The 16,633-nt window shown below is 66.2% G+C and overlaps 1 protein-coding gene across 4 annotated transcripts in view; it reads left to right on the plus strand.

Annotated features, from left to right (window-relative positions):
• The first annotated feature begins 277 nt into the window (after window positions 1-277).
• Window positions 278-16,633, plus strand: part of TBC1D16 (TBC1 domain family member 16) — a 32,608-nt gene continuing 16,252 nt past the window's right edge. For all 4 annotated transcript variants that reach the window (XM_084861937.1, XM_084861940.1, XM_084861939.1 and 1 more), the window contains exons 1-3: window positions 278-363; window positions 8,387-8,617; window positions 9,883-10,435. In XM_084861937.1, coding sequence (XP_084718063.1) covers window positions 8,446-8,617; window positions 9,883-10,435 — 725 coding nt within the window. In that variant the 5' untranslated portion in view covers window positions 278-363; window positions 8,387-8,445. The remainder of the gene's footprint in view (window positions 364-8,386; window positions 8,618-9,882; window positions 10,436-16,633) is intronic.

Here is a 16,633-nt window from a genome sequence, read left to right on the forward strand (position 1 = left end):
GGGGGGGGGGAAGGGGGGGGCGGGCGGGGGGGGGGAGGGCCGGGCTGGGACCGGGTGGGGCCGGGGGCCGGGGACCGGGTGGGGCCGGGGGCGGACTGGAGCCGGTGGGGCGGGGGGGGGGGGGGCCGGGGGCGGGGACCGGGAGGGGCCGGAGGGGAGTGCGGACTGGGAGCCTGTGGGGCCGGGGACCAGGATCGGGTGGGGCCGGGAGGGGCCGGGGGGCGGGGACCGGGAGGGGCCAGGGGCGGGCCGGAGGCCGGGCCTGGTCGCACGTCCCCGCCTCGCCGGCCTCACTGGCGGCGGCGGAGGCGGCGGCGGCGGCGCCCGGAGCCAGCGCGGATCCGGCCCCGCCGTGGGACCCGGGTGGGTATCCGGGCCTGGGCGGCGGGAGCGGGGGCGGGGGCGGGTGCCGGCGGCGCCCCTGGGCGGGGATGGGGGGGCGCATGGGCTGCGGCCGCGCCGGGAGTGACCGGGCTGGGGCCGCAGCCTCGGTGGGTGCGGGGCCGGCGGCGCGCAGGCACCCGGACCACGCGGGGGACTTGCTGGGACCCCCTCTGCGGCGATCGGGGGCGCCCGGGCCTGATCGGGAGGCTCGCTCCCCCTCTGCCTGCAGCCGCGGCGGGGAACTTGCGGTCTTTGTCTGGCCGGATGGTCCGGCTCGCGATGAGAAGTTGGAGGGGCCGCTGCTCGCCCACACGGACCCCCCAAGTGTGCTGTGGCCCCGCCGGCGCCCTGGCATTCCTGGGGCCCGGCGGGAGGTCTGGGCCAGAGCCGGTGCCAGGAAACTCACTTCCTTCAGGCCACGTTCTGCCCCCTCGTCCTTGACTTTAAAATAAGAAAGAAAAAAGAATAGAAAAGAGGAGAAGGAGAAACATAGGCAATTTGCTAAATATAGCCGGAACCTGCCAGGAGCCCGTGGCTCTGGAAGCCCCGTTGTTCCCGCGGTGGCGGCCGGTGTCACACGTGGCGCCATCTCGGTGGGGAATAGACCAGAAGCCCAACTAGCCTGCGGCCCGGGTGACACCGGCTGGCTCTGCCGCCTCCTGCGTGCGGGAGGAGGGCCCGGGCCAGACCTCCCTGGGCACCTGCCTAACCCCGGAGGCTGCAGTGGCTCCCGTGGCACCCGGGCCGTCTGCTCTCCGAGGCGGACCAGAGGCCGGGGTGGGGTTCCCTCCCGCGCCTGCCACCGCCGAGTGGAGAAGTTTTAAAAATCCGTGTGTTCATCTCAGAAACTCCCCGTTAGAATCATCCACACGTCACTGCTGGTGCGACTCAAACCACGGCCGCTTTGCAAAGAAAAAGTCACAGCCGCCCAAGTTCACCGCCGGGCCCAAGTTCACCGCGGGGCCAGGCAGCCAGCACCTGCCAGCTGCTGGGTGTCTGTGGTGAGCAGGGCCTCAGAATGGTGCGAAAGGAAGGCCTCATCCGTGAATTTCCAAATCCTCCGGCCATGAGGTGGTTGTGGAACCAGCTTCTGGTCTCCACGCACGAGTTCACACACCCACAAAACACGCCGTCGGGGGGGGGGGGGTGCCCACTTCGCAGACGGGGACACGGAGGCTTAGGGAAGTGACTTTCCCAGTCGTGCAGCTGGGAGGGACCAAACTTGGGGCCTGGGGTGCGGGAGGCTCCAGCTCCAAACACCCACGGGGCCTCCCGCTGGCAATGCCCCCGTCACTCACACCGAAGCCCTCCCTGCCGCCCTGGCTCAGACATTAAGGCCTGGCTCACTCTGCCAGCTGGTTCACCAGAATGCAAGGGCCTGGGGGCCAACCCCACATCACTCAGGGGCTGTGCCTGCAGAGACAGCCTGGGGTTCGCACAGCCCGCCCCCACCGCGCCGGCCTCGGCCGGACCTGGGAGTGCGGGCTGTGCTTAGGAGCGGGGCCTCCGGAGCAGACCGCTGGGCTCAGTCCCAGCCCCGTGCGCGGAGCTGCCAATGCCGCTGGCCTTGGTTCCTCTGGAAGTGGATAAACCACCTGCCTCAGAGGCCTGCTGCTCCATTATCTAGTGCCTGGCGGGCTCTAAGGGCTTGTTGCTATTTTTTATTACTATTATTATTATTATTATTATTATTATTATTATTGTGAATGGCCATCGATGGCTTTTTCACTGGCAACTCGATGGGCAGGAACATTTTGGTTTTGCTGCCCGATGCTTTGTGCCGGGGAATTCGCCGTTTAGGGTTCTTTACACTCATCTTTGTCACCGCGCAGGGGCTAGGGGGCGGGGCCCCTGCCGGCTGTGCCAGGAAGGGGGCAGCCGGGTTGCCTGGCAACACAAATCTTCAGTCCGGAGTTCACCTTGTCTACCCAGCCCGCTGAGAGACCCGGATTTTGCTCACTGGCCGGAACCCTCTTTTGTGAGATTAGCTGCTCCGCTCCCCGTGGTGCTGGGAGGCTGTGCTTGAGGTGAAACAATGGCGGCGCTGAAGGCGGCGTTCTCGTTCTCCTTGTTCCGGGAGGGTCCTCGGAGTAACCTTGTTGCATTCCCGGCTTCATTGTAACTGTAACACTGGCTGCACTCCGGGGAGCTTCATTGTTGGCAAAAGCAGCCGCTGGAAAAGGGAGCTTTGTTACAGGTCATTTCTCTTAAAGTCGCAGAACCTAGCTGGGTGTTCAGTGGGACTTAGTGCATTCGAAGTCTGTCCTGCCCCAAACCCGGGAAACGTGCAGGAAATCTCTCCCCATGCCCTTCGGGGGGTTTGTATACAATGGATGTCAGAGAGGACCGGAGAGGGAGATAGAAACATCCATGATGAGAGAATCATGTGTCGGCTGCCTCCTGCACGCCCCCCTCTGGGTACGGAGCTCACACCCCGGGCCTGTGCCCTGACCGGGAGTCAAACCCTGACCTCCTGGTTCTTGGGTTGACGCTCAGACGTGGGTCAGAGGTGGCCTTTTATGCTGTCGGCCACGTGGGCGACCTGTGGCCACGTGTCTTGTCTCTCCAACACTCCCGCCCGGTGAGCTGCCTGGCAGCCGACATCTGGTGTGAAACGGAGCCTTTGGTCACGGGCAGAAAAGAGGGGTGGCCGCCAGAGACCGGCTCCAGGTCTGACCCGGAAGCTGAGTGGACAGGGGACAGACAGGGTGAGGGCACCCCGGGAGACCCCTTCCCTCACCCCCATCTGTGGTGCCTCTGCCTCGAGCCTCGGGTGGCAGGCCATCCGGGCGTTAGGGGTGTATCGTCCCGGTGGGCATGGCCCGGCTGGTGGGACCATCGTCCCATACACCACAGGGGCAGTTTAATCTCCCGTCAGGGCATGTACCCAGGTTTCCCGTTCCATCCCCGGGCAGGGCAGGTTCAGGAGGCAAGTGGTCGATGTTTCTCTCTCACTCTCTCTCCCTTCTTCTCTATTTTTAAAAATATATTTTTTTATTTCAGAGCGGAAAGGAGAGGGAGAGAGAAACATCAGTGATGAGAGAGAATCACTGATCGGCCGCCTCCACCCGCACGCCCCACACTGCGGAGCGAGCCCGCAACCGGGCTGTGGCCTGACCCGGAAGTGAACGTTACCCGCTGGTTCCTAGGTCGACGCTCAACCACCGCCCGACGGTGTGGTTCCTCCCTTCCTCTCTCTAAAATCAATTTATTAAGTAACGCAGGGCATGGAGGGTGGGAGAGGGACCTTCCTGAGAGCCGCCCATCAGGGCGGCCACGTAGCAGCCTGCCACGGGTGTGCCTGAGCTGGCGCCCGCTCGCTTGCACGCTTTTCCCACGTGGTGACCCTGAACTCAGGGGTCGGATAACAGTCCCCGGAGACCTCGGGGCCGTGCCTGGTCCCGGGGAGCGGGAGGGAGCAGGTGCTGTGGGAGGGACGGTCCGTGTGCGTGCCCGGCTCTGTTTACTGTGGCATCGCCTATCGGCTCTGTGGGCAGGCCTGGGAGGGCAAAGCAGGCGAACCGGTTTCTGCCGGCCACATGCCTGTCGCGGCCAGGCCAGGTCACCTGTGGGCTTCCCACGACAGGTCCCCCGAGTGCCCAGTGCCCCCTCACCCACCTCCCCGCCCCACCGCAGCCCGCAGCCGGTGGGATGGTGCGGGCAGCGTCCCAGGTGGGTGGTGGCTGCCGCTCCACGCAGGGCGGGACCGTGTCTGTCTGCCGACCGCCGCGTCCAGCTCCCGACCCGCGTGGCCGAGGCAGGGCGCGGCCCGGAGGGAAGTCGGGGCTCCGTGGCCAGGGCTGTCCTCTCTGCTCTTCCTGGGGAGGCTCCGGAAGAGACCTTGCCCTTAGCGCCTGCCTGCTTCCTGTTGGGGGTTAACGGGGCTCCTTCTTCCAGGACAGGAAGCCGGTGTGGCCGAGGGGCCGCCAGGACCGCGCTGCTGCGAGCCAGGAGCTGGTGTGGCTGTGCCAGCCAAGGCCAAGGCGGGGAGGGACCTGCTGCCAGGGGCTGTCAGCCCTCACGCTGCCCATGCTGCACCTGGGCCCCGGGCGGAGGGTTCCCGGTGCGGGTGGAACTGAGGCTCAGGCCCTGGGCTGGAGCGGGAGCTGGAGAGGCCCCGAGGATGAGGGCGGGAGTGACAGGAGCGTGATGTGTGTGTGTGAGTGTGTGTACATGTGTGTGAGCATGTGAGTGTCTGAGTGTGTGGTGGAGTGTGTGTGTGTGTGTGGTAAAGAGTGTGTGTGATGGAGTGTGTGTGTGTGAGAGTGTGTGTACGTGTTTGTGTATGTGAGTGTTTGAGTGTGTTTGTGTGTGAGTGTGAGTTTGTGAGTGTGTGTGGTGAGATGTGTGTGTGAATGTGTGTGGTGGGGTGTAAGTGTGTGTGAGTGTGTGAGTGCTGAGAGGAGGCCCAGCTGCTCCCTCCCTCCTATTACGTAACAGCCTGCTGTGCGGTCTGTCCTGCCTGTCGCTCCCGGCTGCCCAGGGCTCAGCGTGGACCCACTGCCCTCCGAGGCCCTGAGCCGGCAGGCCTGTTCCTCATGCTTCAAACGGCGGGTGTGGTTATTGGCTGAGAGGGAGGGAGAGGGAGACAGAACCGTCAGTGATGGGAGAGAATCGCGGACCGGTGCCTCCCGCACGCCCCCCACTGGAGACGGAGCCCGCAACCTGGGCCTGGGCCCTGACCAGGAACGGAACCGTGACCTCCTGGTTCCTAGGTCAGCGCTCCACCCGGAGCCAGGCCGGCCGGCTCCTTTACGTGTTTTAAGTCGTTACCTGCTTGTCGTTGGCTTTGCACACCCCCGTGCCCTGCTCCGGGCGGGCGCGCTGGCATTCCCTCCCGTCAGCAGAGCCGGCTTTGTCTGGGCTGCGGGTGGCATCGGGGCAGGTGACAAAGGACCTTCCAGAGGCCGCTTGTTCCGGTGATTTTTGAAGCCCTTCCCTTCACGCTCAGGTGACTCCAATGTACAGACAGGCTTCAGGGCTGGAAAGGGGGGGGGGGGGGGGCCTTGGACTCAGGCCCTTGCGATCTGAAACCAGCAGCTGGGACGGCTCAGCCATTTTTAAATGAAAACGTGAAGCGGCAGCCCGGCTGGTTGGACTCAGGGCACAGACTCCATTCCCGCTCAGGGCGCAGGCCCCCCTGGGGGGCGCAGGAGGCAGCCGATCAGTGACTCCCTCTCCCCATGGACGTCTCCCTCTCCCTCTGCCTGCCTCTCTGAAACCAATAACGACACGTTTAACAGGTGCAGACGCTGGTGTGGGTGTAAGACATGACGCGAACGCTCCTGCGGTCAGGGACCCGCTCGCTCCCGCCTCCCGCTGGGGGGGGGGGGGGGGGGTGTGTCTGTGGGCACAGAGTGCGGGGAGCCCTCAGCTGCCGCTCTGATTTCGGTTCTTCCCGGCTTGCTGCTGCGGCTTCTCGGATCCCTCGGGGGCGCTGGCTGTGTCTTCAGGGCGTGGCGGGCGGTAGAGGTTGTGCAGGGCCCTCCTCTGTCCTGGGTGAGAAGAGCCACTCAGGCAGACACAGCAGGGAGGCCTGCTGGTGGACCTCTGAGTTCTGTGTCTGGGCGCACAGCTTTCTGGTGGGGGGGGGGGGGAGACTCCTCGCTCCTGCCAACCCACAGGATCCCTGGGCCCCGAGGTCCTAGACAGCTCTGCTGGGGGCGAGCAAGAGCCACACGAGGTCATGCTTCTTGCCGGTTCAAGGACACAGGCAGGCCTCGGCCAGGCTGCAGGCTTTGCCGGGCGGGCAGCACTGCCGGCGGCTGCCCTCCGGCGCCCTCGCCCGCCTCCAGCTCCGTGCCCACTCCCCCGTCCATCCTCAGAAGCCCAGCCTCGTTGGCCTTTTTGGGTGCAAGCTTCCTGGTCTTTTTAAAGATATTTTTTTTAATTCATTTCAGAGAGGGAAAGAGAGAGAGAGAAACATCGTGAAGAGAGAGAATCATGGATCGGCTGCCTCCTGCACGCCCCACACTGGGGGTGAGCCCTTAACTCAGGCCTGTGCCCTGACCGGGAATGGAACCGTGGCCTCCTGGTTCACAGGTCGATGCTCAACCACGGAGCCACACGGCTGGACAAGCTTCCTGGTCTCCGCCCTCCCGGGAGGCAGGCAGCCTGTGCAGGGGTGGGGACAGGCGAGGTGCCTGCAGCTGTGGCAGCCACTGTGGCACCACGGAGTGGGAGAGGGCGGGGGAGTGAGCCAGGGAGGTGAGGTATCAGAAGTGGGGTGCGGTGCCAGGTGCAGGCCTTCCTCATTTCCTCGTCCACCACCCCCATCCCGCCCCGGCCTCCCGGCCTCCCGCCTCCCGGCCACCTTCCTCTCTGCTGGTCAGACTCAAGTTACCGCTGCGGCCTTTCCCGGTAAATGTTTGCTTTGAATTAGGGTTTTTGAAATATCAGAGGTGTCATTGAAAAGTAAAAGGATGGCATATAAGCCAGCGAGGATGGATCTTTGGTTTGGGAAGGGCAATACAGAGTGAAAAAGAAACCGCCAGGGGAAAGATCCCATCGGCTTGACTTCATAGATGTTCAAGTTCCTCAAATAGATGATACTCTCAGAGGGCAAGCAACGATTAGGACGACACCTGCAGCCAAGGGTCAAGGTCTTTGCTATATAAAGAGTTCTCATCGATTAACAACAAGCCAGCAGCCCAGCAGAAACACAGGCAGGCACCGCAACCAGCAGGCCTCAGCATCAGCTTGTGTCTCACACACACAGGACACCCTGTCAAGTGAACGGACCGCCCGGAAGCCGCTCTGTGGTCCGGTGGGCACGGACTCGAACCTCCGGCCAGCCGGGCCTCCCGGAAGCCGGCGGGGGCTGTGCGCCAGGGCCGGCCGATCCTTGCTGAGGTTTGCTTTACATGGAAGGCGTGGGAGAGAAGGAAGCACATGGGCATTTTGGGGTTGAGTTCAGGGATATGGGTCATTTTTACACTTCTGAGCACATTGCATAATGTTTTGAAAAAGAGCTTAAAAAAACGAGGTCACGGAATCTCCGCTCCTCACCAGCTGGGGGGCTGGGAGCCAGGCTCCGTTCGGGTGGAGCCGGCTCCCGAGCAAACACGTGCATTTGAACACCAGGAGCCCGGCCGGCGCTCGGGGCTGAGCTTTGGCCCAGGAACCAGGAGGTCAGGGTTCGATTCCAGGTCAGAGCACATGCCGGGTTTTGGGCTCCATCCCCAGTGGGGGGCATGCAGGAGGTGGCCGGTCCATGACTCTCTCTCATCATAGATATTTCTCTCCCCCCCTGTCCTTCTCCCTTCCGCTCTGAGATCAATAAAAACATGTTTAAAACACACATACTAAATAAACACATAGGAAGGAATTGTCTGAGAGCAAATATCCGGCTGACTTCCTCAGACGCACAGTCGTCCGCGCTCCCCCGGGCTGCAGCCGGGCGGGCGGGGCTGTCCAGGTTGGGGGGGGGGGGGCAGGGCTGGAACTGGCTCTGGAGGACAAAGGTCTGCCCCGGGCCCTCCCGTCACTCAGTGTGGGCGGCCAGCTCTGCGGGGTGACAGGTGGCCGCCGGGCGCGGTATGGCGGTCATACTGCAGGCACACAGGCGGAGTCACCTGGCCAGACCGAACCTCAGAGGCCGGGGATGCCCCGCCCTGTGGTGACCACTCAGTGAGAACAGGCGGGAGGCCCTCGGCCTGGAGTTGCCAGGGAGGCTCCTGGGGGGCGGCGGGCCTGGGGGGAGCGGCCCTGCCCAGGTATCCGGCCAGTGGGTAAGCAGGGTGGCCGGTGCCCCACCCAGGGGACACGGGCGCCGTCTGCACTTCTCCGGTTGTGCTGCTCGGTGGGGGGGGGGGGGGGCAGGGATGAGCTCTCCATCCTGAGGGCACAGGTTGGCCCGGCCCCAGGGGGCAGTGCGGTGGAGACCCGCTGCGTGGCCTGGGCTGGCAGGACCCTCTCAGGTGCGAACCAGCCCCATTGGGGGCCGACAGGCACCTGCCCAGTGCGGGCCGTGGCCCCATGCATCCCCCTCCCCCGCCCCCAGGTAGGTGTGGACGCGCCCACGGGGCCACGTGAGCGGAGGATGGGAACACCCCCCCGGCAATGTCTCTGGGCCGCCTCCTCCGCCGGGCCTCCTCCAGAGCCTCGGACCTCCTGACCCTCGCCCCGGGGGGCGGGCCCCCCTCCGCCCTGGACGGGGAGATCCTGTACTCCAAGAACAACGTGTGTGTGCACCCGCCCGAGGGGCTGCAGGGGCTGGGGGAGCACCACCCAGGTAAGTGAGAGGGGAGGGGAGGGGGTCCAGGCCTGGGGGAGGGGAGGGGGCCTGGAGGGAGGGGGTCCAGGCCTGGGGGAGGGGAGGGGGCCCGGGCCTGGAGGGAGGTTTCAGGGGCTCTGGTGTCACTCCACGTTTGTCTCACCCTCACCCTGAGGTCACCTGACCAGAGCTGGGGCCCCCTGGGACAGGTGTGTTGGGGCGGGCGGGCCGGGCCGGTCTGAGGGGCTGTGTTCTGGGTGTGAACGAAAGCGCAGTGCACGTGGCGGTGGCGCCGTGGTTGATCCTGCTGTGCTGGCGGCGGGTCTGGGCCCTCCTCCGGGTCCCAGAGCCCCGTGCCCGGCTGGCGGGAGCCGCGTGGGCAGAGCCTGAGGGAGGTCCGGGCCCAGCGCCCACCCTACATGACCTCAGAACAGAGCCCGGGGGCTGCGGGCTGGGAGGGCCGGGCAGTGCGGCAGGCCTGGGAATCAGGACACCTTGAAGTGGCAGGTGCTGCCGGGGGGAATGCCACTGTGCCCCAAACGGAGGGTGAGGAGCCCAGAGAGGCGGCCCCGCTCCCAAAAGCTGCATGAAGACTAAGGTGCCCGCGCCGGCAGCTGGGTGCTGAGCGTCAGCCTGGGAGCCAGGAAGTCAGTTCATTCCCTCAGGGCACAGGCCCAGCTTGTGGCTCCATCCCCAGTCGGGGGCGTGCAGGGGGCAGCTGGTCCACGATTCCCTCTCCTCTTGGATGTTTCCATCTCTCTCTCCCCAGAAATCAATAAGAAATGTATTTTTTAAATGAAAAGAAGAACGATGCCGATAGGGCGGTGGCCAGCTGAAGGAGCCCCCAGGGCAGCCCCCTCGGGAACCCTCCCTGGGTGGGGTCTGAGTCCCGCGTCCTCCCACAGGGCTGTGCGCTGTGCGGGGCCTCCTGGGGAGCCCCCAGGGCAGCCCCAGGCTTGAGGGGACCCAGGAGGACAGGGTGGGGCTCTGGCCGGAGGAGGGCCCGGTGGAGGAGAGCACAGGTCGGCTGCTGCTGGGCGGTGCTGCGGCTCCTCCCCGGGCACTGAGCAGCCCTGCAGCTGGCACTCATCCCAGGCCCGGTGTCCCCACCCCCACCCTGCCCCTCCACCCCCCCGCGTCTCACGCCCAGCTGTCCCCCCCGTCTCACTCAGGGCCGGGCTGTGCCAAGCTCCCAGCCCCACAGCCCGGTGTGCCTGGCAGGTGAGGCCGCTGGGCACGGCCCCCCTCACCGCCGCCCTCGCTCACCGCCGCCCTCCCCGCAGGCTACCTGTGCTTGTACATGGAGAAGGATGAGCTGCTGGGGGCCACCCTCATCCTCGCGTGGGTCCCCAACTCCCGGATCCAGCGGCAGGACGAGGAGGCGCTGCGCTACATCACCCCCGAAGGCTCCCCCGTGCGCTCAGCACCCCGACCGCGGGGCCGGCGCACCCAGAGCTCGGGGGCCCCCTGCCGGGTCTCCCCCACAGAGCCGCGGCCGCCCCTGACGCCCCGGGGGGAGGACACCCTCCGGGGGGACGGGGAGAAGCTGGCCCGGGGCCTGGGGATGGACGGCGCCCTCCCGGCCTCGCAGCCGGCCCACAGCCCCTCCGGGACCCTGTCCGCCGGCAGCTCACAGGACGGGACCGAGGAGGGGCGGGAGCCGCAGCCCGAGGCGGCCGAGGAGGAGGGCTCCCTGGAGCTGTCGGCCGAGGGTGTGAGCAGGGACAGCTCCTTCGACTCCGACTCGGACGCCTTCTCCTCCCCCTGCTGCCTGTCGCCCGTGAGCGCCGCCCTGGTGGACAGCAGCGGCTCCGTGTTCCTGGAGGGCGAGAGCGGGTGAGTGTTCGGGCTGGGCCTGCGGCCACGCTGGGGACCTGGGGTGTGTCGCCAGCCCCAGGGGATTAGCCTGCCGTGGGCCTGATGGGAGTGGTTGTCATGGCAACCGTGCAGCATGCTTGGGGTGCTCGGGGCGCCCCAGAGGCGGGCGTGCACACCCAGCCCAGCCAGAGCCACCCCTGGCCAGAGGGCACCCAGCCAGTCCCCTGGCCACGCTGGGTGGGAGCCCGCTGGGTGCACACGGACTCGGGGTGATCGGGACCGGTGAGCTGGGCAGTCAGGGCCCAGGTGCAGGGACACGGAACGCTATGCGCCTCAGCGTGAAGGAATTTGCTATTCATTCTGATATCAGCCCTCGATCAATCGCGCTCCATTGAAGCCCGAGGATGCACTGATAACATGTTCCCACGCTGGCGGGAGGGGGTCCCATAAAGCGTGCTGAGCGGTGAGGTGATTCCACCTGAGGACCCGGCTGGGAACCAAGCGCCAGCCCCTGCCTGGGGCCTGCGGCGGGCCTTAGAGCGCCCCCTGGTGGTGCCGCACGGCAGCGCAGCCATACCTGCGGGTGTCCCGCAGCCCAGGGGCCGGGCCTTAAAGCGCCCCCTGGTGGTGCCGGCAGCGCAGCCATACCTGCGGGTGCCCAGCAGCCCAGGGGCCGGGCGGAGGGACAGGTGTCTGAGCTCTTGTCTCCACTGTGCTTAGAGGGGTGCCAGGCTGCCTGACGGTCCCGTGGCTGATGGTCTGTGGCCGATGGTCCCGTGGCTGGTGGCTGACGGTCTGTGGCCGCGGTCTCAGTGCAGGAGGAGGATCAGGGCCGGGCCTGCTCAGCTGCCTGGTTCCTTAGGAGCTTGGATTTGGGAATCCGGGGACCTGGCTGGGAATCCCGTTTCCTCTTCGCCAGGCGGGGGAGTAATGACAGTCTGAGAACTCATGCCGGCCCCTCCTGCCTCCCGTCCTGGGTGCTCCTCCGCCGGCGCCGTGAGGGCCCCGGCCCCTTTCACAGCCCGGGCCCGGCTGTTCCCCAGGTCTCACGGCGATCCTGCCCGGGGCGGTGACAGGCCAGAAGGCCAGGCCGGGGTGCTGGGAGCCCTCCGCGCACAGGGCGCCCCGCCACCGTGACTGCTCCCCGCGTGGCACGTGCAGGGCCCGGGACTTCCCGGAGGCTGTGGTCGCGGCGGGCAGACGCGGGCCCTGGAGTCGGGAACTCGATGGTTCCTCTTCATTTTAAACGCTTATGTTGGTTTTATAGGGAAACGCCGACGTGCTGTTCACCTCATGCACCCCTGCCGCCTCTGTATGTGCGGAGCGGGGCCCCCGGGGCTCCCAGCCTGGGCGCGCGTCCGTGCGTGTGCGCGTGTGTGTGTGTGTTTGTGTGTGCGCGTGCGTGCGTCTGTGCGTGTGCGCGTGTGTGTGTGCTCGTGCGTCTGTGCGTGTGCGCATGCGCATGTGCGTGTGCGCGCGTCCATGCGTGTGCGTGTGTGTGTGCGTGCGTCTGTGCGTGTGCGTGTGTGTGTGCGCGCGCGTGCGTCTGTGCGTGTGCGCATGTGCGTGTGTGTGCGTGCGCGTGCCTGTGTGTTTCGTCCTAAAACGCACCTAACCGTTTTGCTGACGGGCCCGTTTCAACAAGTCAGGGCCCTTCGTGTTTGCACCGTCACCTCAGTCCAGTTCCAGAACTTTCTCAGCGCCCCCGAAGGAAGCCCTGCCCCACTCACGGCCACCCCGCCCGGCGCCAGCCCCCACCGGGCGCGTCCTGCCTCCGGGACCCGGCAGGTGGCCTGTGTCCGGCTTCTTTCACTCACGCCCCCCCTCCCGTCTCCCCTCCCTCCTCAAGGCCCAGCAGGAGCGGCGTCAGGCTCCTTCCTGGCTGCGGTGCTCAGGGGGCCCTGCGCCGCTGCAGGCGCCCCGCTCTCCTGAGAACGCGGGCAGCGTGTAAACCTGATGCCCAGGCCGCACCCGCACCCGCCTGGAACGGCAGCGTCTGACCCAGGGGCTCCCAGTGTGCACGGGGTGAGAACCGTGCTGGGCGGGGCCCCGGGGAGGGGCGTGGCCTTGCGGGCACTGAGCACCCGGAGCTCCGGAGGGAAGTCCGGTTTCCGGGAACCGGTCCCCAGAGGAGGGCGGGTCGGCTCACGGGGTCCCTCTAGTGGCAGAGCCGGGAACTGCGCGTGGAGGCTGAGCTATGGCTGGAGGTGGGGGGGTGGGGACAGCGCCCCCATCGGAGAGCCCCGGGCATTGTGTTCCGTGGCAGGTGGATCCCAGCGGCAGGTGGTGACAGATGGCAGCGCCATTCCGGTGCCGCTTGCGGGGGGAGCCGGCGGGGCCTGGTCTTAGATGGCGCCGCCTCCAGGCATCCAGCGCCAGCAGGGATGCCAGGAGTCAGGCCTCACCAGGGACCACCCCCCCGTGGCCCCAGCTCTGCCAGCAGCATTGGCTTCCGTGGCTACTCCCACTGCGGCTTGGGTTGGGGGGCGGCGAGGGTGAACCCAGGCAGGATCATTTGTGCCTGTCCCAGGAGGCACCGTGCAGCCTCAGGGCCTCCGGGTGAGGATGTGGGACAGCAGGACCCCACCCCACCTGTGACCCCGTGTGGGTCCCCCCGCCCCGTGGCGCGTCCGCAGGCCCCCGGTGGGGTATTATAAACGGACACGCAGCTTCTCCCCAAAAGCAGAAGGCCTCTGGGAACTGCTGCTGGGACCAGTCCGACAGCAGCCGCTCTGTGAGGCGTTCATCCCGGTGTTCATAACGGGGGACGAACCCAGCGCCCCTCCCGGCTCAGGGCTGAGCGGCGACCTCTGAGCCGGGAGGTCACCGGTGGATTCCCGGTCAGGGCACAGGCCAGGCTGCGAGCTTCATCCCCAGTGGGTGGCGTGCAGGAGGCAGCTGATCCATGACTCTCTCTCATCACTGATGTTTCTCTCTCTCCCCCCTCTCCCTCCCTCTCTGCCATCAATTAAAAAAATGTATTAAAAAAAAAAAAGACCTCAGCGTCCAGCCGAAGAGGACATACATGGCAGCTCAGGCCCCTCTCAGATCGGGGTTTGAACTGGGGCCCGTGTGCCCCCCAATCTCATGCCACCTTGTGCGTGGGGGCTCCTGGGGGTGCATTTTTCTGAGGGCACACCATCCGACTCCCCAAGGGCCTGTGACCCCGAGTTCAGTGCTGCCAGAGGGGAGAGCGAGCAGCCTCGGATTCACACTGTGTCAGAAACGGCAGGTGGCCAATTACACACGTGTTCTTTTTTAAATCTGTCTTTATGATGTCACAGAGAAGGGAGGGGAGAGGGAAGCATCCATGATGGGAGAGAGCCACGGATCGGCCGCCTCCTGCATGCCCCCCACTGGGGATCCAGCCCACAACCCGGGCCTGTGCCCTGACCGGGAATCAAACCGTGACCTTCTGTTCATAGGTTGATGCTCAACCACGGAGCCCCGCCAGCCCACATTCTATTAAAATCTGTGCTGCCGAAACCGGTGTGGCTCAGTGGACAGAGCATCGGCCTGCAGAATGAAGGGTCTGAGTTCGATTCCGGTGAAGGGCATGCACCTTGGTTGCAGGCACATCCCCGGTGGAGGGTGTGCAGGAGGCAGCTGGTCGATGTTTCTCTCTCATTGATGTTTCTAACTCTCTATCCCTCTCCCTTCCTCTCAGTAAAAAAATCAATAAAAAATACTTTAAAAAAATTAAAAGAATTTAAAATCTGTGCTGAGACCTGATGTGTGGGCACAGCCCGGGGCAGCCCTGCCCAGCGGAGCTCACAGCTGTGGGCTTCGTGCCGCCGGCACCCCACCGGCAGGACAGAGACCCGGGAGGGTGAGCTCCCGGGAGACTGTGAGCACCGGTAAACCCCGAGGGGGCAGGATGGGGGGTGGGGGGAGATGTGCCTGAGGCGAGGGTCGCGGCCTCGGAGTGACTTTTTTCTTTCTCAGTTTTCACAAAGTGCCCGGCGGTCAGGATGTGGCTCACAGGGAGGCCAGGCGGTCCCTGCACCCGCACACCGCCTGCTCCCCTCCCCTCTCCCTCCCCCGCCCAATGCAGGAGCCCCAGGCAGGGGAGCCTGCCAGGGCAGGCTAATGACCTGCCGGCTTGTGCCCCCAGGGCAGACGGAGCCTCCTCCCTCCCTCTCTCTCCCCCCCCCCAGGCCCTTTCCGTCACCCTGCCTGCCGGAGGGTCCCCCAGGCGGCTGGGGCTTCGGCGCCGAGGGGGGAGAGCGCCCCGCGGAGGGAGGCTGGGAACCCTGGGGCCGGGAAAGGGCGGGCATCGGGCCGGACTGAGGGCAGGCGGGTGGTGCCCTGAAGCCGCCCTGGCTCTCCTGGGCCCTCGGAGCTGCGGGGCCATTGCACCCGTGAGCCCCCCTGAGGGACTGGCCACCCAGCCGCCCCGTCACCCGCACCCCCTCCGCTGTGCCCGCCCTGAGCCACGGCCTGCTTCCCCCAGCAGCCCCTCCAGCTCCGGGGCTCCTGGCTGCATCCATCCCTCTCAGCCTCGGTCTTCTCTGGCCCCGCCTCTGCCCTCACATCACTCTCCTCCAAGTTCATGTGCCCTTCTCCCTTTTCACACGCCTACACTCGTGTGTTCATGTGGCCCCGCCCCCTTGTTCACATCACCATCTCACCTATTCACGTGGCCCCGCCCCCTTGTTCACATCACCATCTCACCCGTTAACGTGGCCCCACCCCCCCCCTTGTTCACATGACCACTCTCACCTGTTCACATCCCCTTGTTCACGTGGGCCATCAAACCTGGAAATGCAGCCATAGTGACTGAGCAACTGAATTATTACTTTTATTCTTCCTCACTGAACTCAAAAAAATTATTTCATTGATTTCAGAGAGGAAAGGAGAGGGAGGGAGAGAGAGAAACATGAGGGAGAATCCTGGTTCATAGGTCAGAGCTCACCCACTGAGCCATCCGGTCAGCACACATTTGGATTTTGAGAGCTGCCTGTGGGGGGCTTTCCCGGGTGGCAGGGCCCAGGCAGCTGGGCCTGGAGGCAGGTGGGGCATCGTCTCCGGCACGGAGCAGCCACCGGAGCTCTGCCCGGGAAGGTGGGGCAGGTGCGGGGCGGCTGGGGGTCGGGTTACCTCAGGGCCACAGGCAGAGGCCAGTGCGAGGGCCAGCGGCTGCCGGGGCCCAGCCGGCACGGGGGCGGGGGGAGGGCATGGGGTGCCTCGCGGCTCTGCTCGGGGAGGGGCCGGTGCGGTGCCAGGCGCCCCCCAGGCCGGGCTGTGCCCCTGTGTCCTGGCTGGGGTCACGTTTGCGCCTCCCACTCAGGGGACAGAAAGACGGGGCCTGGGAGGACCAGCCTCCGGGAGGCCCCCGGACCCACCGCCAGGGCCCTGAGGTGCCACAGGTCCCCCCGCCCAGGTGGGGACACGGGTCCCCCAGCCTCAGGCTCCGGGGGTTTTGTGCGCCTTCCCGTGTCCCCAGCGCAGGGCGGCGGGCGGGGCCCAGACACGGGCCCAGGTGCAGCTGCCGCCTGGGCGCCCGGCTGTGAACGGGGCCTGAGGCGCCACGTGTGGCGGAGCCGTGGGGACGGTCCTCGCCCGGGACCACGGCAGGCGCCCGGGAGGCCCAGGCCGCTCGGCCAGCTCCGCCTGAGCAGGCTGGCGGCCAGCGTCTTCCACGTCCTCTGGCCACCCCTCTCCTCCGGGGCCCCCTTTGTCCGGGGGCAGGGCTTCTCGGAGGAGGTGGGCGCGTCCGCGGCCCCCACGCCTCTGGCTCCAGGCAGGGCCTCCCGCCTCAGGGCCCAGCGTGGCCGCAGGAGCCCCCTCCCCCCACGGAGGGAGGCAGCTCGGCCTCCCTCCCGAGAGGGGCTCCCAGGGATGACAGCCGGGCAAACGCAACTGCTGCCGCTCACAAACCACTGGGCCCGGGGCCCCGAGCAGCCCTGCCCGGGCCGGGGCCGGGGGCCACACAGGGAGCCCGGCGTCTGGCGTCACAGCCCCGGCGGCGGCCCGCGGGCTCTGGGGACCCCGGAGGCCCCTGGAGCTGCCTGAGCGGGGCCTGCGGAGGCCTCGGCTGTCGCAATGCAGCCGGCGGCTGACGAAACAGCCCTGCCTGCCCCCCGGGGGACACACACACACACACACAGACACACACACACAGACACACACACACACACACACACACACAGACACACACACACGCACAGACACACACACACACAGACACACACACAGACACACACACAGAGACAC

Source organism: Pipistrellus hanaki (assembly GCF_964339955.1).
Source record: "Pipistrellus hanaki genome assembly, chromosome: 16".
Lineage (NCBI taxonomy): Eukaryota > Metazoa > Chordata > Mammalia > Chiroptera > Vespertilionidae > Pipistrellus > Pipistrellus hanaki.